This window comes from Anomaloglossus baeobatrachus, chromosome 8 (genome assembly GCF_048569485.1).
Source record: "Anomaloglossus baeobatrachus isolate aAnoBae1 chromosome 8, aAnoBae1.hap1, whole genome shotgun sequence".
NCBI classification, from domain to species: Eukaryota; Metazoa; Chordata; class Amphibia; order Anura; family Aromobatidae; genus Anomaloglossus; species Anomaloglossus baeobatrachus.
Genome location: NC_134360.1, coordinates 261,799,355 through 261,823,531, shown reverse-complemented (window position 1 = coordinate 261,823,531; position 24,177 = coordinate 261,799,355). Strand labels below are relative to the sequence as shown.

Below are 24,177 nucleotides of genomic sequence, written 5' to 3'. Positions count from 1 at the left end.
AGCGGGGGTCGGGTGAATGTGTATGAGGTTTGAGAGGGTGCAGAAATTTGTGTTAGGTTGTGGATGTGGGTTTGAAGTGACAATAGGGATGTGGTGAGGAGGTCCTCTATGGGGTTCAGATCAGGGGAACAAGGGGGCCATGTCATTATTTTTTCATCTTTTAGACCTTTACTGGCCAGCCACGCTGTGGAGTAGTTGATGCATGTGATGGAGCGTTGTCCTCCATGAAAATCATGTTTTTCTTGAGCGATAGCGACTTCTTCCTGTACCACTGCTTGAACAAGTTGTCTTCCAAAAACTGGCAGTAGGTCTGGGAGTTGAGCTTCTCTCCATCCTCAACTCGAAAAGGTCCCACAAGTTGATCTTTGATGATCCCAGCCCATACCAGTGCCAACCTCCACCTTGCTGGCGTCTGACTCGGAGTGGAGCTCTCTGCCCTTTACTGATCCAGCCTCTGGCCCATCCATCTGCCCATCAAGAGTCACTCTCATTTCATCAGTCCATAAAACCTTTGAAAAATCAGTCTTCAGATATCTCTTGGCCCAGTCTTGAGGTTTTATCTTCTGTTTCTTGGTCAGAGGTGGTGGTTTTCAGCCTTCCTTACCTTGGCCATGTCCCTGATTATGGCACACCTTGTGCTTTTTGATACTCCAGTAACGTTGCAGCTCTGAAATATGGACAAACTGGCGGCCAATGGCATCTTGGCAGCTTCACGCTAGAATTTCCTCAATTCATGGGCAGTTATTTTGCACCTTTTTTGCCCAACACGCTTCTTGCGACCCTGTTGGCTATTTGCCATGAAACGCTGGATTGTTCGGTGATCACGCTTCAAAAGTTTGGCAATTTCAAGACCGCTGCGTCCCTCTGCAAGACATCTCACAATTGTGGACTTTTCAGAGCCCGTCAAATCTCTCTTCTGACCCATTTTGCCAAAGGAAAGGAAGTTGCCTAGTAATTAGGCACCCCTTATATAGGGTGTTGTGTCATTACACCGCACCCCTCCTCATTACAGAGAGGCACATCACCTGAGTTACTTAATTGGTAGTTGGCTCTCAGCCTATACAGCTTGGAGTAGGACGACATGTATAACAAGTATCATGGGAACAAAATACTCATTTGCCTAATAATTCTGCACACGGTGTATAGGATTAATAGGTGATTGTGCCATTAATTACAATGTTTAACTCTGCTCTTTACATCACCCTTTGATATTGTCTGTGTGGATAAGCCCTATTGTGTGTTTTGCATTATCTTTGAATAGATCTAGATAGGCCTCACTTTGGGAGTCTATGACTTATGCAATTATTTAGCATGTACGGTAATTCTAAACATACTGGGACTCCTTTTTTTCTGTCATTAGTCTGATTGTACACCAATTTTGGAGCCCTCCATATATACTATCTATATATATTGGATATCTAAAAAAATTTTTTATATATATTATTGTTGTTTTTTTCTACTAATAAAGTTTACATTTTGTGGAATATGATACTCTGTGTGTGTTTTATACACAATTTAAAAACCAATGGGCATTGAATAGCATGGTAGCAGTGCACGTCCCTGTGTGCCCCTGTGGGCGTGCTAAGAGGGCGGAATGAGCGCAGGAACTAACGCCCTTGTGACTAGTCCCCTGGCTCATTAGCATATCATAAAGGATCTTTAGAAATCCTTTTTCTATAGATTCCTTTATCTATACTAGTGTATACAGGGACAGTTAGGCAAGGATTAGCAGTATACACCCAGCACCGCTCGTGGTCCTCGCTGTATATTGCACCTGACAGGTTCCCTTTCATTGACTTCTGGCTACATCCTCAAGAATGCTCTTGGTTTTGCCCAGTGCCGTCTGAGGGCACGAGCAGTAAATTTGTGCTGTCTGAGGGCACGAGCAGTAAATTTGTGCCGTCTGAGGGCATGAGCAGTAAATGTGTTGCCGCCTGTGACTGAATATGAGTTATCTATGGGCTTCCACTTGTCAGGATTGTTGGGAACGTCCGTTAGGCTCGGGCGACACAGTAACTTTATAGTGATGTTGAGATCTTGCAGCGCACGCTGACATCGCACCTAATGGTGTCACGTTGAAATATGCGACCTACTGAGACTGCAACACAAATGTTTTCCTATGTCTTCTGTGGTCCTGCAATGCCCTGCACATGAGGTAAGAGACTCGGCTATATCAGGAGAACTATACCACTAATTGCAGGTATTTGCTAATATTATTATCATATATTAGGATAGGATCTTGGAGATGGGATTAAAACCCTAAGAAAGAGAAATGATGCCTCGGAGCCGGTGTTCGTGCTACATTGCACAATTGATTCTGGGGGATTTTTGCTTAATAAGTGAAGGGCAGTGTTAATTCTGAGTCTTCCAGGTATACGGGGTATACGGCCATGAACAGCGGTGATAGAGGAAGGCCAGAAATGGGGAAGTCACTACGCATTGTACAAACCTCCAGCTTCAGAGTGTGTAGGGTCGCGCTGCTTCCTCTTGTGTCACCAGCACTATATGAGCCGGAGCTCGTGCTGCTTCCTCTTGTGTCACCAGCACTATATGAGCCGGAGCTACACGCGGCCATCACTCGCCCTAACACTCGCTAACAGAAGGATCAGAGAAGGAAAACCTCCGAGAGCTCAGAGATGGCCCTGGTGGAGATTATGCGCCAATGGAGTGAGGGGGTGGCTGCTGCCGACAAAGGAGACTGGAGTAATGCCCTGAAACTCTTCACATCCATCGCAGACCCTCGCTCCAAGATCTGCTTCAACATCGGCTGCTGCAACCTGGTATTAGGGGACTTACACGGGGCCGAGCAGGTAAATCTCATCCAGAGCAATGTCATAGCGCTCCTATTTATCCCAGCCACATTTATAATACAATAGCTTAACCCCTTTCACCCCTGGCGAGTTTCCATTTTTGTGCTTTTGTTTTTTCCTCCCCTTCTTCCAAGAGCCATAACTTTTTTTTTATTTTTTCATTGACATAAGCCGTACGAGGGCTCATTTATTACAGGCCGAGTTGTGCTTTTGAATTACATTATCTATTTTACAAAGCAATATATTGGAAAACAAGAAAAAACTCCAAGTACTGCAAAATTGCAAAAAAATAATCCTTTTTTTCCATTGGGAAGTTGATTTTATGGTGTTTATTGTGCTGTAAAATTGACTGTCAGTATAATTCTGCAGAATTGCATGAATATGATTACAATAATGACAAACTTGAATATTTTACTTTTTAATTAAGTGGTAAAAAAGTTTGGAAATTCGTAAAAAAAAAATGCTTTTGATTTTTCATTCAGGGGAACTATGTGAGAGCCGGGGGTTTGTTGCATGGAAGATGATGGTTTTATTGGAATAGATGGGACATTTTCATCACTGTCTTTTGCATTTATTTGCGGTTTTGAGGCAGTGACAAAAACACAATTCTGATGTTTAGATCTTTTTATTTTTATGGTGTTTATCAATTGGATTAACTCATTATTAATTTTATTAGATCAGACTTTTACAGACATGAGAATATACATGCTATTATTATTATTATTATTATTATTTATTTTCAATGTAGGATGTATTTTTTATTTTTCATGTAGGAAAAGATGGGTGATAAGATGATTTTAATTTTTAGATTTTTTTCCCCTATTTTTTTCCCTTTTTTTTTCCACTTTTATGTATTTTTTAGCCACCATAAAGGACTTGAACCTGCGATTGTCCCTTCACTGTTACTATATACTGTAATACCACAATACTGCAGTATATAGTAATAATCATGCCAAAGACTGTTCTTCGCTGTACACTGTGATGACGGGCACAGGCGTTGTCCGCAGACCTCTGACTGCCATAGTCATCCATCAGTACTCGCTGCTGTCAGAGGAAGGTGATGGCTGTATTACACAGCCATCATCTCTAAATAATGCGGGGTCAGGCCCTGAGCCCACATCAAAGACAGGGACCCAGCATTGAATGTACAAATACATCCAATGTTGGGAATGGGTAAAATAGCAGTTATATTCCGGTGCTTTCACACATTACAGTTGTATTAGTTTTTTGCTTTTAGTGTAATGTTGTATATGTATAGACTGTAGATTTATAGATGTTTATATATATGCCTATAAAATGTCAGTGAGTAACAATACAATAATACAACGCCTGCTTCATACTGATCTCTCCCATTAATATTGCTCCTGCAGGCCTTTGCAAGCACCATAGAAAAAGACAAGCACTTGGCTGTGGGGTATTTTCAACGTGGCTCAGTCTTTTTCAAGAAGGGCAAGTAAGAGACAACTCCTACTCTGTGTACACACGGCACTCCTACTCTGTGTACACACGGCACTCCTACTCTGTGTACACACACACGGCACTCCTACTCTGTGTACACACACGGCACTCCTACTCTGTGTACACACACACGGCACTCCTACTCTGTGTACACACGGCACTCCTACTCTGTGTACACACACGGCACTCCTACTCTGTGTACACACACGGCACTCCTACTCTGTGTACACACACGGCACTCCTACTCTGTGTACACACACGGCACTCCTACTCTGTGTACACACACGGCACTCCTACTCTGTGTACACACACGGCACTCCTACTCTGTGTGCACACACGGCACTCCTACTCTGTGTACACACACGGCACTCCTACTCTGTGTACACACACGGCACTCCTACTCTGTGTGCACACGGCACTCTTACTCTGTGTACACACGGCACTCCTACTCTGTGTACACACACAGCACTCCTCTGTGTACACACAGCACTCCTACTCTGTGTACACACAGCACTCCTACTCTGTGTACACACAGCACTCCTACTCTGTGTACACACACAGCACTCCTACTCTGTGTACACACAGCACTCCTACTCTGTGCACACACACAGCACTCCTACTCTGTGTACACACGGCACTCCTACTCTCTGTACACACACAGCACTCCTACTCTGTGTACACACACAGCACTCCTACTCTGTGTACACACACAGCACTCCTACTCTGTGTACACACACGGCAATCCTACTCTGTGTACACACACGGCAATCCTACTCTGTGTACACACACGGCACTCCTACTCTGTGTACACACACGGCACTCCTACTCTGTGTACACACACGGCACTCCTACTCTGTGCACACACACGGCACTCCTACTCTGTGCACACACACGGCACTCCTACTCTGTGCACACACACGGCACTCCTACTCTGTGCACACACACGGCACTCCTACTCTGTGCACACACACGGCACTCCTACTCTGTGCACACACACGGCACTCCTACTCTGTGTACACACGACACTCCTACTCTGTGTACACACGGCACTCCTACTCTGTGTACACACGGCACTCCTACTCTGTGTACACACGGCACTCCTACTCTGTGTACACACGGCACTCCTACTCTGTGTACACACGGCACTCCTACTCTGTGTACACACGGCACTCCTACTCTGTGTACACACGGCACTCCTACTCTGTGTACACACACAGCACTCCTACTCTGTGTACACACACAGCACTCCTACTCTGTGTGCACACGGCACTCTTACTCTGTGTACACACGGCACTCCTACTCTGTGTACACACACAGCACTCCTACTCTGTGTACACACGACACTCCTACTCTGTGAACACACACAGCACTCCTACTCTGTGTACACACGGCACTCCTACGCTGTGCACACACACAGCACTCCTACTCTGTGTACACACGACACTCCTACTCTGTGCACACACACGGCACTCCTACTCTGTGTACACACACGGCACTCCTACTCTGTGCACACACACGGCACTCCTACTCTGTGCACACACACGGCACTCCTACTCTGTGTACACACACGGCACTCCTACTCTGTGTACACACGGCACTCCTACTCTGTGTACACACGGCACTCCTACTCTGTGTACACACGGCACTCCTACTCTGTGTACACACGGCACTCCTACTCTGTGTACACACGGCACTCCTACTCTGTGTACACACGGCACTCCTACTCTGTGTACACACGGCACTCCTACTCTGTGTACACACGACACTCCTACTCTGTGTACACACGACACTCCTACTCTGTGTACACACACAGCACTCCTACTCTGTGTACACACGGCACTCCTACTCTGTGTACACACACGGCACTCCTACTCTGTGTACACACACGGCACTCCTACTCTGTGTACACACACGGCACTCCTACTCTGTGTACACACACGGCACTCCTACTCTGTGCACACACACGGCACTCCTACTCTGTGCACACACGGCACTCCTACTCTCTGTACACACACAGCACTCCTACTCTGTGTACACACGGCACTCCTACTCTCTGTACACACACAGCACTCCTACTCTGTGTACACACGACACTCCTACTCTGTGCACACACACAGCACTCCTACTCTGTGTACACACGGCACTCCTACTCTGTGTACACACACAGCACTCCTACTCTGTGTACACACGACACTCCTACTCTGTGAACACACACGGCACTCCTACTCTGTGAACACACACGGCACTCCTACTCTGTGTACACACGGCACTCCTACTCTGTGTACACACACGGCACTCCTACTCTGTGTACACACACGGCACTCCTACTCTGTGTACACACACGGCACTCCTACTCTGTGTACACACACGGCACTCCTACTCTGTGTACACACACGGCACTCCTACTCTGTGTACACACACGGCACTCCTACTCTGTGCACACACACAGCACTCCTACTCTGTGTACACACGACACTCCTACTCTGTGCACACACACAGCACTCCTACTCTGTGTACACACGGCACTCCTACTCTGTGTACACACACAGCACTCCTACTCTGTGTACACACACAGCACTCCTACTCTGTGTACACAAGACACTACTACTCTATGTACACACGGCACTCCTACTCTGTGCACACACACAGCACTCCTACTCTGTGTACACATGACACTCCTACTCTGTGTACACACACAGCACTCCTACTCTGTGTACACACGGCACTCCTACTCTGTGCACACACACAGCACTCCTACTCTGTGTACACACGGCACTCCTACTCTCTGTACACACACAGCACTCCTACTCTGTGTACACACGACACTCCTACTCTGTGTACACACGGCACTCCTACTCTGTGCACACACACAGCACTCCTACTCTGTGTACACATGACACTCCTACTCTGTGTACACACACAGCACTCCTACTCTGTGTACACATGACACTCCTATTCTGTGTACACACACGGCACTCCTATTCTGTGTACACACACGGCACTCCTACTCTGTGTACACACACGGCACTCCTACTCTGTGTACACACACGGCACTCCTACTCTGTGTACACACACGGCACTCCTACTCTGTGCACACACAAGGCACTCCTACTCTGTGCACACACACAGCACTCCTACTCTGTGCACACACACAGCACTCCTACTCTGTGCACACACACAGCACTCCTACTCTGTGCACACACACAGCACTCCTACTCTGTGTACACACACAGCACTCCTACTCTGTGTACACACGACACTCCTACTCTATGTACACACGGCACTCCTACTATGTACACACGGCACTCCTACTCTATGTACACACGGCACTCCTAATCTATGTACACACGGCACTCCTAATCTATGTACACACGGCACTCCTACTCTATGTACACACGGCACTCCTACTCTGGGTACACACACGGCACTCCTACTCTGGGTACACACACGGCACTCCTACTCTGGGTACACACACGGCACTCCTACTCTGTGTACACACACGGCACTCCTACTCTGTGTACACACACGGCACTCCTACTCTGGGTACACACACGGCACTCCTACTCTGTGTACACACACGGCACTCCTACTCTGTGTACACACGGCACTCCTACTCTGTGTACACACGACACTCCTACTCTGTGTACACACGACACTCCTACTCTGTGCACACACATGGCACTCCTACTCTGTGTACACACGACACTCCTACTCTGGGTACACACGGCACTCCTACTCTGGGTACACACGGCACTCCTACTCTGGGTACACACGGCACTCCTACTCTGGGTACACACGGCACTCCTACTCTGGGTACACACGGCACTCCTACTCTGTGTACACACGGCACTCCTACTCTGTGTACACACGGCACTCCTACTCTGTGTACACACGGCACTCCTACTCTGGGTACACACGGCACTCCTACTCTGGGTACACACGGCACTCCTACTCTGTGTACACACGGCACTCCTACTCTGGGTACACACGGCACTCCTACTCTGTGTACACACACGGCACTCCTACACTGTGTACACACGACACTCCTACTCTGTGTACACACACGGCACTCCTACTCTGTGTACACACGGCACTCCTACTCTGTGCACACACACAGCACTCCTACTGTGTACACACGACACTCCTCTGTGCACACACACGGCACTCCTACTCTGTGTACACACACGGCACTCCTACTCTGTGCACACACACGGCACTCCTACTCTGTGCACACACACGGCACTCCTACTCTGTGCACACACACGGCACTCCTACTCTGTGTACACACACGGCACTCCTACTCTGTGTACACACACGGCACTCCTACTCTGTGTACACACGGCACTCCTACTCTGTGTACACACGGCACTCCTACTCTGTGTACACACGGCACTCCTACTCTGTGTACACACGGCACTCCTACTCTGTGTACACACGGCACTCCTACTCTGTGTACACACGGCACTCCTACTCTCTGTACACACACGGCACTCCTACTCTGTGTACACACGACACTCCTACTCTGTGTACACACACAGCACTCCTACTCTGTGCACACACACAGCACTCCTACTCTGTGTACACACGGCACTCCTACTCTGTGCACACACACGGCACTCCTACTCTGTGTACACACACGGCACTCCTACTCTGTGTACACACGGCACTCCTACTCTGTGTACACACGGCACTCCTACTCTCTGTACACACACGGCACTCCTACTCTGTGTACACACGACACTCCTACTCTGTGTACACACGGCACTCCTACTCTGTGCACACACACAGCACTCCTACTCTGTGTACACACGGCACTCCTACTCTGTGCACACACACGGCACTCCTACTCTGTGCACACACACGGCACTCCTACTCTGTGTACACACACGGCACTCCTACTCTGTGCACACACACGGCACTCCTACTCTGTGCACACACACGGCACTCCTACTCTGTGTACACACACGGCACTCCTACTCTGTGTACACACACGGCACTCCTACTCTGTGTACACACGGCACTCCTACTCTGTGTACACACGGCACTCCTACTCTGTGTACACACGGCACTCCTACTCTGTGTACACACGGCACTCCTACTCTGTGTACACACGGCACTCCTACTCTGTGTACACACGGCACTCCTACTCTCTGTACACACACAGCACTCCTACTCTCTGTACACACACAGCACTCCTACTCTGTGTACACACGACACTCCTACTCTGTGTACACACACAGCACTCCTACTCTGTGTACACACACGACACTCCTACTCTGTGTACACACACGGCACTCCTACTCTGTGTACACACACGGCACTCCTACTCTGTGTACACACACGGCACTCCTACTCTGTGTACACACACGGCACTCCTACTCTGTGCACACACACGGCACTCCTACTCTGTGTACACACAGCACTCCTACTCTCTGTACACACACAGCACTCCTACTCTGTGTACACACGGCACTCCTACTCTCTGTACACACACAGCACTCCTACTCTGTGTACACACACAGCACTCCTACTCTGTGTACACACGACACTCCTACTCTGTGTACACACGGCACTCCTACTCTGTGTACACACGGCACTCCTACTCTGTGCACACACACAGCACTCCTACTCTGTGTACACATGACACTCCTACTCTGTGTACACACACAGCACTCCTACTCTGTGTACACACGGCACTCCTACTCTGTGCACACACACAGCACTCCTACTCTGTGTACACACGGCACTCCTACTCTCTGTACACACACAGCACTCCTACTCTGTGTACACACACAGCACTCCTACTCTGTGTACACATGACACTCCTACTCTGTGTACACACACGACACTCCTACTCTGTGTACACACGGCACTCCTACTCTGTGCACACACACAGCACTCCTACTCTGTGTACACATGACACTCCTACTCTGTGTACACACACAGCACTCCTACTCTGTGTACACATGACACTCCTATTCTGTGTACACACACGGCACTCCTACTCTGTGTACACACACGGCACTCCTACTCTGTGTACACACACGGCACTCCTACTCTGTGTACACACACGGCACTCCTACTCTGTGTACACACACGGCACTCCTACTCTGTGCACACACACGGCACTCCTACTCTGGGTACACACGACACTCCTACTCTATGTACACACGGCACTCCTACTCTATGTACACACGGCACTCCTACTCTATGTACACACGGCACTCCTAATCTATGTACACACGGCACTCCTACTCTATGTACACACGGCACTCCTACTCTATGTACACACGGCACTCCTACTCTGTGTACACACGACACTCCTACTCTATATACACACGGCACTCCTACTCTGTGTACACACGACACTCCTACTCTGGGTACACACACGGCACTCCTACTCTGTGTACACACACGGCACTCCTACTCTGTGTACACACGGCACTCCTACTCTGTGTACACACGACACTCCTACTCTGTGTACACACGACACTCCTACTCTGTGCACACACATGGCACTCCTACTCTGTGTACACACATGGCACTCCTACTCTGTGTACACACGACACTCCTACTCTGGGTACACACGGCACTCCTACTCTGTGTACACACGGCACTCCTACTCTGGGTACACACGGCACTCCTACTCTGTGTACACACGGCACTCCTACTCTGGGTACACACGGCACTCCTACTCTGTGTACACACACGGCACTCCTACACTGTGTACACACGACACTCCTACTCTGTGTACACACACGGCACTCCTACTCTGTGTACACACGGCACTCCTACTCTCTGTACACACACAGCACTCCTACTCTCTGTACACACGGCACTCATACTCTGGGTACACACGGCACTCATACTCTGGGTACACAGGGCACTCATACTCTGGGTACACAGGGCACTCATACTCTGGGTACACAGGGCACTCCTACTCTGGGTACACACGGCACTCCTACTCTGGGTACACACGGCACTCCTACTCTATGTACACACGGCACTCCTATTCTATGTACACACGGCACTCCTACTCTGGGTACACACGGCACTCCTACTCTGGGTACACACACGGCACTCCTACTCTCTGTACACACACAGCACTCCTACTCTCTGTACACACACAGCACTCCTACTCTCTGTACACACACAGCACTCCTACTCTGTGTACACACGGCACTCCTACTCTGTGCACACACACAGCACTCCTACACTGTGTACACACGACACTCCTACTCTGTGTACACACACGGCACTCCTACTCTCTGTACACACACAGCACTCCTACTCTCTGTACACACACAGCACTCCTACTCTGTGTACACACACGGCACTCCTACTCTATGTACACACGGCACTCCTACTCTATGTACACACGACACTCCTACTCTGTGTACACACACAGCACTCCTACTCTGTGTACACACGGCACTCCTACTCTGTGTACACACACGGCACTCCTACTCTGTGTACACACACGGCACTCCTACTCTGTGTACACACACGGCACTCCTACTCTGTGTACACACACGGCACTCCTACTCTGTGCACACACACGGCACTCCTACTCTGTGCACACACGGCACTCCTACTCTCTGTACACACACAGCACTCCTACTCTGTGTACACACGGCACTCCTACTCTCTGTACACACACAGCACTCCTACTCTGTGTACACACGACACTCCTACTCTGTGCACACACACAGCACTCCTACTCTGTGCACACACACAGCACTCCTACTCTGTGTACACACGGCACTCCTACTCTGTGTACACACACAGCACTCCTACTCTGTGTACACACGACACTCCTACTCTGTGAACACACACGGCACTCCTACTCTGTGAACACACACGGCACTCCTACTCTGTGTACACACGGCACTCCTACTCTGTGTACACACGGCACTCCTACTCTGTGTACACACACGGCACTCCTACTCTGTGTACACACACGGCACTCCTACTCTGTGTACACACACGGCACTCCTACTCTGTGTACACACACGGCACTCCTACTCTGTGTACACACACGGCACTCCTACTCTGTGCACACACACAGCACTCCTACTCTGTGTACACACGACACTCCTACTCTGTGCACACACACAGCACTCCTACTCTGTGTACACACGGCACTCCTACTCTGTGTACACACACAGCACTCCTACTCTGTGTACACACACAGCACTCCTACTCTGTGTACACAAGACACTACTACTCTATGTACACACGGCACTCCTACTCTGTGCACACACACAGCACTCCTACTCTGTGTACACATGACACTCCTACTCTGTGTACACACACAGCACTCCTACTCTGTGTACACACGGCACTCCTACTCTGTGCACACACACAGCACTCCTACTCTGTGTACACACGGCACTCCTACTCTCTGTACACACACAGCACTCCTACTCTGTGTACACACGACACTCCTACTCTGTGTACACACGGCACTCCTACTCTGTGCACACACACAGCACTCCTACTCTGTGTACACATGACACTCCTACTCTGTGTACACACACAGCACTCCTACTCTGTGTACACATGACACTCCTATTCTGTGTACACACACGGCACTCCTATTCTGTGTACACACACGGCACTCCTACTCTGTGTACACACACGGCACTCCTACTCTGTGTACACACACGGCACTCCTACTCTGTGCACACACGGCACTCCTACTCTATGTACACACGGCACTCCTACTATGTACACACGGCACTCCTACTCTATGTACACACGGCACTCCTAATCTATGTACACACGGCACTCCTAATCTATGTACACACGGCACTCCTACTCTATGTACACACGGCACTCTTACTCTGGGTACACACACGGCACTCCTACTCTGGGTACACACACGGCACTCCTACTCTGGGTACACACACGGCACTCCTACTCTGTGTACACACACGGCACTCCTACTCTGTGTACACACACGGCACTCCTACTCTGTGTACACACACGGCACTCCTACTCTGGGTACACACACGGCACTCCTACTCTGTGTACACACACGGCACTCCTACTCTGTGTACACACACGGCACTCCTACTCTGTGTACACACGACACTCCTACTCTGTGTACACACGACACTCCTACTCTGTGCACACACATGGCACTCCTACTCTGGGTACACACGGCACTCCTACTCTGGGTACACACGGCACTCCTACTCTGGGTACACACGGCACTCCTACTCTGGGTACACACGGCACTCCTACTCTGGGTACACACGGCACTCCTACTCTGGGTACACACGGCACTCCTACTCTGGGTACACACGGCACTCCTACTCTGTGTACACACGGCACTCCTACTCTGTGTACACACGGCACTCCTACTCTGTGTACACACGGCACTCCTACTCTGGGTACACACGGCACTCCTACTCTGTGTACACACGGCACTCCTACTCTGGGTACACACGGCACTCCTACTCTGTGTACACACACGGCACTCCTACACTGTGTACACACGACACTCCTACTCTGTGTACACACACGGCACTCCTACTCTGTGTACACACGGCACTCCTACTCTGTGCACACACACAGCACTCCTACTGTGTACACACGACACTCCTCTGTGCACACACACGGCACTCCTACTCTGTGTACACACACGGCACTCCTACTCTGTGCACACACACGGCACTCCTACTCTGTGCACACACACGGCACTCCTACTCTGTGCACACACACGGCACTCCTACTCTGTGCACACACACGGCACTCCTACTCTGTGCACACACACGGCACTCCTACTCTGTGTACACACACGGCACTCCTACTCTGTGTACACACACGGCACTCCTACTCTGTGTACACACGGCACTCCTACTCTGTGTACACACGGCACTCCTACTCTGTGTACACACGGCACTCCTACTCTGTGTACACACGGCACTCCTACTCTGTGTACACACGGCACTCCTACTCTCTGTACACACACAGCACTCCTACTCTCTGTACACACACAGCACTCCTACTCTGTGTACACACGACACTCCTACTCTGTGTACACACACAGCACTCCTACTCTGTGTACACACACGACACTCCTACTCTGTGTACACACACGGCACTCCTACTCTGTGTACACACACGGCACTCCTACTCTGTGTACACACACGGCACTCCTACTCTGTGTACACACACGGCACTCCTACTCTGTGCACACACACGGCACTCCTACTCTGTGTACACACAGCACTCCTACTCTCTGTACACACACAGCACTCCTACTCTGTGTACACACGGCACTCCTACTCTCTGTACACACACAGCACTCCTACTCTGTGTACACACACAGCACTCCTACTCTGTGTACACACGACACTCCTACTCTATGTACACACGGCACTCCTACTCTGTGCACACACACAGCACTCCTACTCTGTGTACACATGACACTCCTACTCTGTGTACACATGACACTCCTACTCTGTGTACACACACAGCACTCCTACTCTGTGTACACACGGCACTCCTACTCTGTGCACACACACAGCACTCCTACTCTGTGTACACACGGCACTCCTACTCTGTGCACACACACGGCACTCCTACTCTGTGTACACACACGGCACTCCTACTCTGTGCACACACACGGCACTCCTACTCTGTGCACACACACGGCACTCCTACTCTGTGTACACACACGGCACTCCTACTCTGTGTACACACACGGCACTCCTACTCTGTGTACACACGGCACTCCTACTCTGTGTACACACGGCACTCCTACTCTGTGTACACACGGCACTCCTACTCTGTGTACACACGGCACTCCTACTCTGTGTACACACGGCACTCCTACTCTCTGTACACACACAGCACTCCTACTCTCTGTACACACACAGCACTCCTACTCTGTGTACACACGACACTCCTACTCTGTGTACACACACAGCACTCCTACTCTGTGTACACACACGACACTCCTACTCTGTGTACACACACGGCACTCCTACTCTGTGTACACACACGGCACTCCTACTCTGTGTACACACACGGCACTCCTACTCTGTGTACACACACGGCACTCCTACTCTGTGTACACACACGGCACTCCTACTCTGTGCACACACACGGCACTCCTACTCTGTGTACACACAGCACTCCTACTCTCTGTACACACACAGCACTCCTACTCTGTGTACACACGGCACTCCTACTCTCTGTACACACACAGCACTCCTACTCTGTGTACACACACAGCACTCCTACTCTGTGTACACACGACACTCCTACTCTGTGTACACACGGCACTCCTACTCTGTGCACACACACAGCACTCCTACTCTGTGTACACATGACACTCCTACTCTGTGTACACACACAGCACTCCTACTCTGTGTACACACGGCACTCCTACTCTGTGCACACACACAGCACTCCTACTCTGTGTACACACGGCACTCCTACTCTCTGTACACACACAGCACTCCTACTCTGTGTACACACACAGCACTCCTACTCTGTGTACACACGACACTCCTACTCTGTGTACACACGGCACTCCTACTCTGTGCACACACACAGCACTCCTACTCTGTGTACACATGACACTCCTACTCTGTGTACACACACAGCACTCCTACTCTGTGTACACATGACACTCCTATTCTGTGTACACACACGGCACTCCTACTCTGTGTACACACACGGCACTCCTACTCTGTGTACACACACGGCACTCCTACTCTGTGTACACACACGGCACTCCTACTCTGTGTACACACACGGCACTCCTACTCTGTGTACACACACGGCACTCCTACTCTGTGTACACACACGGCACTCCTACTCTGTGCACACACACGGCACTCCTACTCTGTGCACACACACGGCACTCCTACTCTGTGCACACACACGGCACTCCTACTCTGTGCACACACACGGCACTCCTACTCTGTGCACACCCACGGCATTCCTACTCTGTGCACACACACAGCACTCCTACTCTGGGTACACACGACACTCCTACTCTATGTACACACGGCACTCCTACTCTATGTACACACGGCACTCCTACTCTATGTACACACGGCACTCCTAATCTATGTACACACGGCACTCCTACTCTATGTACACACGGCACTCCTACTCTGTGTACACACGACACTCCTACTCTATATACACACGGCACTCCTACTCTGTGTACACACGACACTCCTACTCTGGGTACACACACGGCACTCCTACTCTGTGTACACACACGGCACTCCTACTCTGTGTACACACGGCACTCCTACTCTGTGTACACACGACACTCCTACTCTGTGTACACACGACACTCCTACTCTGTGCACACACATGGCACTCCTACTCTGTGTACACACATGGCACTCCTACTCTGTGTACACACGACACTCCTACTCTGGGTACACACGGCACTCCTACTCTGTGTACACACGGCACTCCTACTCTGGGTACACACGGCACTCCTACTCTGTGTACACACGGCACTCCTACTCTGGGTACACACGGCACTCCTACTCTGTGTACACACACGGCACTCCTACACTGTGTACACACGACACTCCTACTCTGTGTACACACACGGCACTCCTACTCTGTGTACACACGGCACTCCTACTCTCTGTACACACACAGCACTCCTACTCTCTGTACACACGGCACTCATACTCTGGGTACACACGGCACTCATACTCTGGGTACACAGGGCACTCATACTCTGGGTACACAGGGCACTCCTACTCTGGGTACACACGGCACTCCTACTCTGGGTACACACGGCACTCCTACTCTATGTACACACGGCACTCCTATTCTATGTACACACGGCACTCCTACTCTGGGTACACACGGCACTCCTACTCTGGGTACACACACGGCACTCCTACTCTCTGTACACACACGGCACTCCTACTCTCTGTACACACACAGCACTCCTACTCTCTGTACACACACAGCACTCCTACTCTCTGTACACACACAGCACTCCTACTCTGTGTACACACGGCACTCCTACTCTGTGCACACACACGGCACTCCTACTCTGTGTACACACGGCACTCCTACTCTGTGTACACACGACACTCCTACTCTGTGTACACACGGCACTCCTACTCTGTGTACACACACGGCACTCCTACACTGTGTACACACGACACTCCTACTCTGTGTACACACACGGCACTCCTACTCTCTGTACACACACAGCACTCCTACTCTCTGTACACACACAGCACTCCTACTCTGTGTACACACACGGCACTCCTACTCTATGTACACACGGCACTCCTACTCTATGTACACACGGCACTCCTACCCTGTGTACACATGACACTCCTACTCTGTGTACACACGGCACTCCTACTCTGGGTACACACGGCACTCCTACTCTGGGTACACACGGCACTCCTACTCTGTGTACACACACGGCACTCCTACTCTGTGTACACACACGGCACTCCTACTCTGTGTACACACACGGCACTCCTACTCTGTGTACACACACGGCACTCCTACTCTGTGTACACACACGGCACTCCTACTCTGTGTACACACACGGCACTCCTACTCTGTGTACACATGACACTCCTACTCTGGGTACACACATGGCACTCCTACTCTGGGTACACACACGGCACTCCTACTCTGTGTACACACGACACTCCTACTCTGTGTACACACGACACTCCTACTCTGTGTACACACGACACTCCTACTCTGTGTACACACGACACTCCTACTCTGTGTACACACGACACTCCTACTCTGGGCACTGGGGGGGCACTTAGGGGTTACCAAGACACAAGAGCGTATTTTACAGAGGTTCTTTGGCCGGGAGTGTACGCAGATGTACGGAAATTCTGTGAATCCTGCCCGGACTGCCAGCTGACCTCGCCCATTGTGAGTTTCCAGAGTCCATTGGTGCCTCTTCCAATTATAGAGGAACCTTTTGAACGGATTGCAATGGATCTGGTAGGGCCCCTGGTAAAATCCGCACACGGTCACCAACACATTTTGGTGGTTGTAGATTACGCCACACGCTGTCCAGAAGCCATTCCGCTGCGCCATACCTCCGCTAAGCTTATTGCTCGGGAATTATTTGCCATGTTTTGTCGTCTAGGGCTACCAAAGGAGATCCTAACTGACCAGGGGACCCCGTTTATGTCCAAGGTGACAAAAGAATTATGTAAACTGTTGAAAATAAAGCACCTGCGCACATCGGTGTATCATCCGCAAACCGATGGGCTGGTCGAACGGGTGCAACAAAACCCTTAAGTCCATGCTTAAAAAAGTGGTTGCCAAGGACGGGAGGGACTGGGACATGCTGTTGCCCTATCTTATGTTTGCGCTCCGAGAGGTGCCGCAGGCATCCACGGGTTTTTCACCATTCGAGTTGCTTTATGGCAGACACCCTAGGGGCTTGCTGGACGTAGCCAAGGGAACATGGGAACAGGAGCCCACCCCATATAAAAGTGTAAATGAACATGTGGCTCTAATGCAGGACCGCATCGCAGCGGTTTTGCCTATTGTAAAAGAACATTTAACAAGGGCACAAGGGGCACAAAGGCGCACTTATAACACACGAGCCACCCTCAGATCTTTTAATGTCGGGGATCGGGTCTTGGTCTTGGTGCCCACTGCCGAGAGTAAACTGTTGGCCAAATGGCAGGGGCCGTATGAGGTTTGGGAAAAGGTGGGGGAGGTGAACTACCGAATATACCAGCCGGGGAGGAGGAAACCGGAACAATTGTATCATGTTAACTTGCTTAAAGCCTGGAAAGACCGTGACTGTATGGTGACGGGAGTAACACCGGTGGGGCCCTGTGGGGAACCTGTAGTGCCGCCCATCCTGGGAACCGAAGGGGGGGTACACTTAGGCGACACCCTCACTAAGCCGCAGCGTCGGGAAGTTCGGAAGTTAGTACAGCAAAACTCGGATGTGTTTTCCGAGGTACACGGCTGTACTTCGGTTATCCAACATGACATTGTCACCGAGCCTCGGGTAAAGGTGCGTATGAAACCGTACCGGGTGCCCGAGGCCCGGAGACAAGCCATTCCAGCAGAGGTGAAACAGATGCTTACCCTAGGGGTGACCGAGGAATCAAAGAGTGACTGGGCTAGTCCCACTGTGCTGATTCCGAAATCCGACGGGTCGCTACGTTTCTGCAATGATTTCAGGAGATTGAATGAGGTTTCCAAGTTCGACCTTTACCCTATGCCCCGGGTGGACGAACTGATTGAACGGTTGGGAAAGGCTCAATATTTTACGATGCTTGACCTTACCAAAGGCTATTGGCAGGTGCCACTGACAGAGTCAGCCAAGGAAAAAAACGGCCTTTATAACACCAGATGGGCTCTACCACTATGTCGTCTTGCCTTTCGGTTTACATGGAGCCCCGGCTACCTTCCAAAGACTGATGGACATAGTGTTGGAATCCCATCAGAAGTACGCATCCGCCTATCTAGATGACATCATCATCTTCAGTACCGATTGGCAGACCCACTTGTCCCAGGTCCAGGCCGTCGTTAACTCCCTGCGGGCAGCAGGATTGACCGCAAACCCAAAAAAATGTGCAATCGGTCAGGAGGAAGCCCGCTATTTGGGGTACGTGATTGGCCGCGGGGTGATCAAACCTCAAGTAAATAAAATAGAGGCCATCCAAAAGTGGCCCAGACCAGTGTCCACTAAACAGGTGAGAGCGTTCCTCGGCATTGTCGGGTATTACCGGCGGTTTATACCGGACATTGCCGGGAGAACAGCGGCTTTGACCGATCTGTTGAAGGGTAAGAAGGCAGCTATGGTACGCTGGATCCCTCAGGCTGAAGAAGCGTTTCAGGCCATGAAGACTGCCTTGTGTGGTCAACCGGTCCTCATTAGCCCCGATTTTGGTAACCCCTTCCTTGTGCAAACAGATGCCTCCGAGGTGGGTCTGGGTGCCGTACTCTCGCAAGAGGTGAAAGGAACGGAGCATCCGGTTACCTACTTGAGCCGGAAACTTACCCCGGCGGAGAAGAATTATAGCGTAGTGGAGAAGGAGTGCTTGGCTATTAAATGGGCCTTGGAGTCCCTGCGCTATTATTTGCTCGGGCAACAGTTTCGGTTGGTGACGGACCACGCGCCCCTCGTTTGGATGAGAAATGCGAAGGAACGGAATGCCCGAGTCACCCGCTGGTTCCGGTCCCTTCAGAATTTCAGTTTTACGGTGGAACATCGGGCCGGTTCGTCCCAGGGCAATGCCGATGCCCTGTCTCGGGCGGCCTGTTTGGGAGCGTCCGTTCATCCCCTTGGGTTTGAACGGAGGGGGGGGGGGGGGGGGTATGTGAGATAGTGGGGCCATTCATATGTGATGGACGGTACGTATCCCCCAGAATGCGTACAGAAACATATTAGAGCCCTACATAGTGGTCAGTCCAGTAACCTCCAGTCCGGGTTATGCAGGTGGCTCATGGCCACAGTTCTCATTTAAAAGGTCTCTGTAAAGGCCTGGGTGGGACAGAGTTGCTTTGTAAGCGGCAGAGCAGGAAGCTGAGGAGAGTTCAGGCCTGCGTGGATATATAACATAAGTCTGTGGACCCTCCGGGAATAGCAGAACGAGCTATAGTAAGACCGTCTCCTACGGCAAGCGGTGCCTGTGTGACGGGGAACCATATGGACTGTGCATAACCTGGCTGTGTCCCGGAGGACATTTACCTGTTCAGCAAAGACAATAAACTGTTTGGATCGGACTTTTTCGGGTCACTGCCTCTTTGTCATCCTGGGGGACCCCCACCCCACTACAACACACACGGCACTCCTACTCTGTGTACACACACGGCACTGCTACTCTGTGTACACACATGGCACTCCTACTCTGTGTACACACACGGCACTCCTACTCTGTGTACACACACGGCACTCCTACTCTGTGTACACACACGGCACTCCTACTCTGTGTACACACACACGGCACTCCTACTCTGTGTACACACACACGGCACTCCTACTCTGTGTACACACACACGGCACTCCTACTCTGTGTACACACACACGGCACTCCTACTCTGTGTACACACACACGGCACTCCTACTCTGTGTACACACACACGGCACTCCTACTCTGTGTACACACACACGGCACTCCTACTCTGTGTACACACACACGGCACTCCTACTCTGTGTACACACACACGGCACTCCTACTCTGTGTACACACACACGGCACTCCTACTCTGTGTACACACACACGGCACTCCTACTCTGTGTACACACACACGGCACTCCTACTCTGTGTACACACACACGGCACTCCTACTCTGTGTACACACACACGGCACTCCTACTCTGTGTACACACACACGGCACTCCTACTCTGTGTACACACACACGGCACTCCTACTCTGTGTACACACACACGGCACTCCTACTCTGTGTACACACACACGGCACTCCTACTCTGTGTACACACACACGGCACTCCTACTCTGTGTACACACACACGGCACTCCTACTCTGGGTACACACACGGCACTCCTACTCTGGGTACACACACGGCACTCCTACTCTGGGTACACACACGGCACTCCTATTTTGGGTACACACATGGCACTCCTACTCTGGGTACACACATGGCACTTCTATTTTGGGTACACACATGGCACTCCTACTCTGGGTACACACGGTACTGCTACTCTGGGTATACACAGCTCATCTACTCTGGGTACACACAGCGCTCCTGCTTTGGTTACACACAGCACTCCTACTCTGTGTACACACGGTACTGCTACTCTGGGTATAAATAGCTCATCTACTCTGGGTACACACTGTGCTCCTGCTTTGGTTACACATGGCACTCCTACTCTGGGTATACACAGCTCATCTACTCTGGGTATACACAGCTCATCTACTCTGGGTACACATTGCGCTCCTGCTTTGGTTACACACGGTACTGCTACTCTGGGTATACACAGCTCATCTACTCTGGGTATACACTGCGCTCCTGCTTTGGTTACACACGGCACTCCTACTCTGGGTGTACACAGCTCATCTACTCTGGGTATAAACAGCTCATCTACTCTGGGTACACACTGCGCTCCTGCTTTGGTTACACACGGCACTTCTACTCTGGGTATACACAGCTCATCTACTCTGGGTATACACAGCTCATCTACTCTGGGTACACATTGCGCTCCTGCTTTGGTTACACACGGTACTGCTACTCTGGGTATACACAGCTCATCTACTCTGGGTATACACTGCGCTCCTGCTTTGGTTACACACGGCACTCCTACTCTGGGTGTACACAGCTCATCTACTCTGGGTACACACTGCGCTCCTGCTTTGGTTACACACGGTACTGCTACTCTGGGTATACACAGCTCATCTACTCTGGGTATATATAGTACTGCTACTCTGGGTATACACAGCTCATCTACTCTGGGTACATATAGTACTGCTACTCTGGGTATACACAGCTCATCTACTCTGGGTACACACTGCGCTCCTGCTTTGGTTACACATGGTACTGCTACTCTGGGTATACACAGCTCATCTACTCTGGGTACATATAGTACTGCTACTCTGGGTATACACAGCTCATCTACTCTGGGTACACACTGCGCTCCTGCTTTGGTTACACACGGCACTTCTACTCTGGGTATACACAGCTCATCTACTCTGGGTACATATAGTACTGCTACTCTGGGTATAAACAGCTCATCTACTCTGGGTACACACTGCGCTCCTGCTTTGGTTACACATGGTACTGCTACTCTGGGTATACACAGCTCATCTACTCTGGGTACATATAGTACTGCTACTCTGGGTATACACAGCTCATCTACTCTGGGTACACACTGCGCTCCTGCTTTGGTTACACACGGCACTTCTACTCTGGGTATACACAGCTCATCTACTCTGGGTACACACTGCGCTCCTGCTTTGGTTACACACGGCACTTCTACTCTGGGTATACACAGCTCATCTACTCTGGGTACACACTGCGCTCCGGCTTTGGTTACACACGGCACTTCTACTCTGGGTATACACAGCTCATCTACTCTGGGTATACACAGCTCATCTACTCTGGGTACACACTGCGCTCCTGCTTTGGTTACACATGGTACTGCTACTCTGGGTATACACAGCTCATCTACTCTGGGTACATATAGTACTGCTACTCTGGGTATACACAGCTCATCTACTCTGGGTACACACTGCGCTCCTGCTTTGGTTACATACGGCACTTCTACTCTGGGTATACACAGCTCATCTACTCTGGGTACACACTGCGCTCCTGCTTTGGTTACACACGGCACTTCTACTCTGGGTATACACAGCTCATCTACTCTGGGTACATATAGTACTGCTACTCTGGGTATACACAGCTCATCTACTCTGGGTACACATTGCGCTCCTGCTTTGGTTACACATGGTACTGCTACTCTGGGTATACACAGCTCATCTACTCTGGGTACATATAGTACTGCTACTCTGGGTATACACAGCTCATCTACTCTGGGTACACACTGCGCTCCTGCTTTGGTTACACATGGTACTGCTACTCTGGGTATACACAGCTCATCTACTCTGGGTACATATAGTACTGCTACTCTGGGTATACACAGCTCATCTACTCTGGGTACACACTGCGCTCCTGCTTTGGTTACACACGGCACTTCTACTCTGGGTATACACAGCTCATCTACTCTGGGTACACATAGTACTGCTACTCTGGGTATACACAGCTCATCTACTCTGGGTACACACTGCGCTCCTGCTTTGGTTACACATGGTACTGCTACTCTGGGTATACACAGCTCATCTACTCTGGGTACATATAGTACTGCTACTCTGGGTATACACAGCTCATCTACTCTGGGTACATATAGTACTGCTACTCTGGGTATACACAGCTCATCTACT

The 24,177-nt window shown here is 50.6% G+C and overlaps 1 protein-coding gene across 3 annotated transcripts in view; it reads left to right on the top strand.

Annotated features, from left to right (window-relative positions):
* The first annotated feature begins 2,528 nt into the window (after nucleotides 1–2,528).
* The window catches only part of NCF2 (neutrophil cytosolic factor 2), a 256,353-nt gene continuing 234,704 nt past the window's right edge, over nucleotides 2,529–24,177 (top strand). For 2 of the 3 annotated variants that reach the window (XM_075320619.1, XM_075320618.1), the window contains exons 1-2: nucleotides 2,530–2,810; nucleotides 4,181–4,263. In XM_075320619.1, coding sequence (XP_075176734.1) covers nucleotides 2,637–2,810; nucleotides 4,181–4,263 — 257 coding nt within the window. In that variant the 5' untranslated portion in view covers nucleotides 2,530–2,636. Of the gene's footprint in view, nucleotides 2,811–4,180; nucleotides 4,264–24,177 lie in introns of all 3 variants that reach the window. The other variant, XM_075320620.1, reaches the window with a different exon arrangement.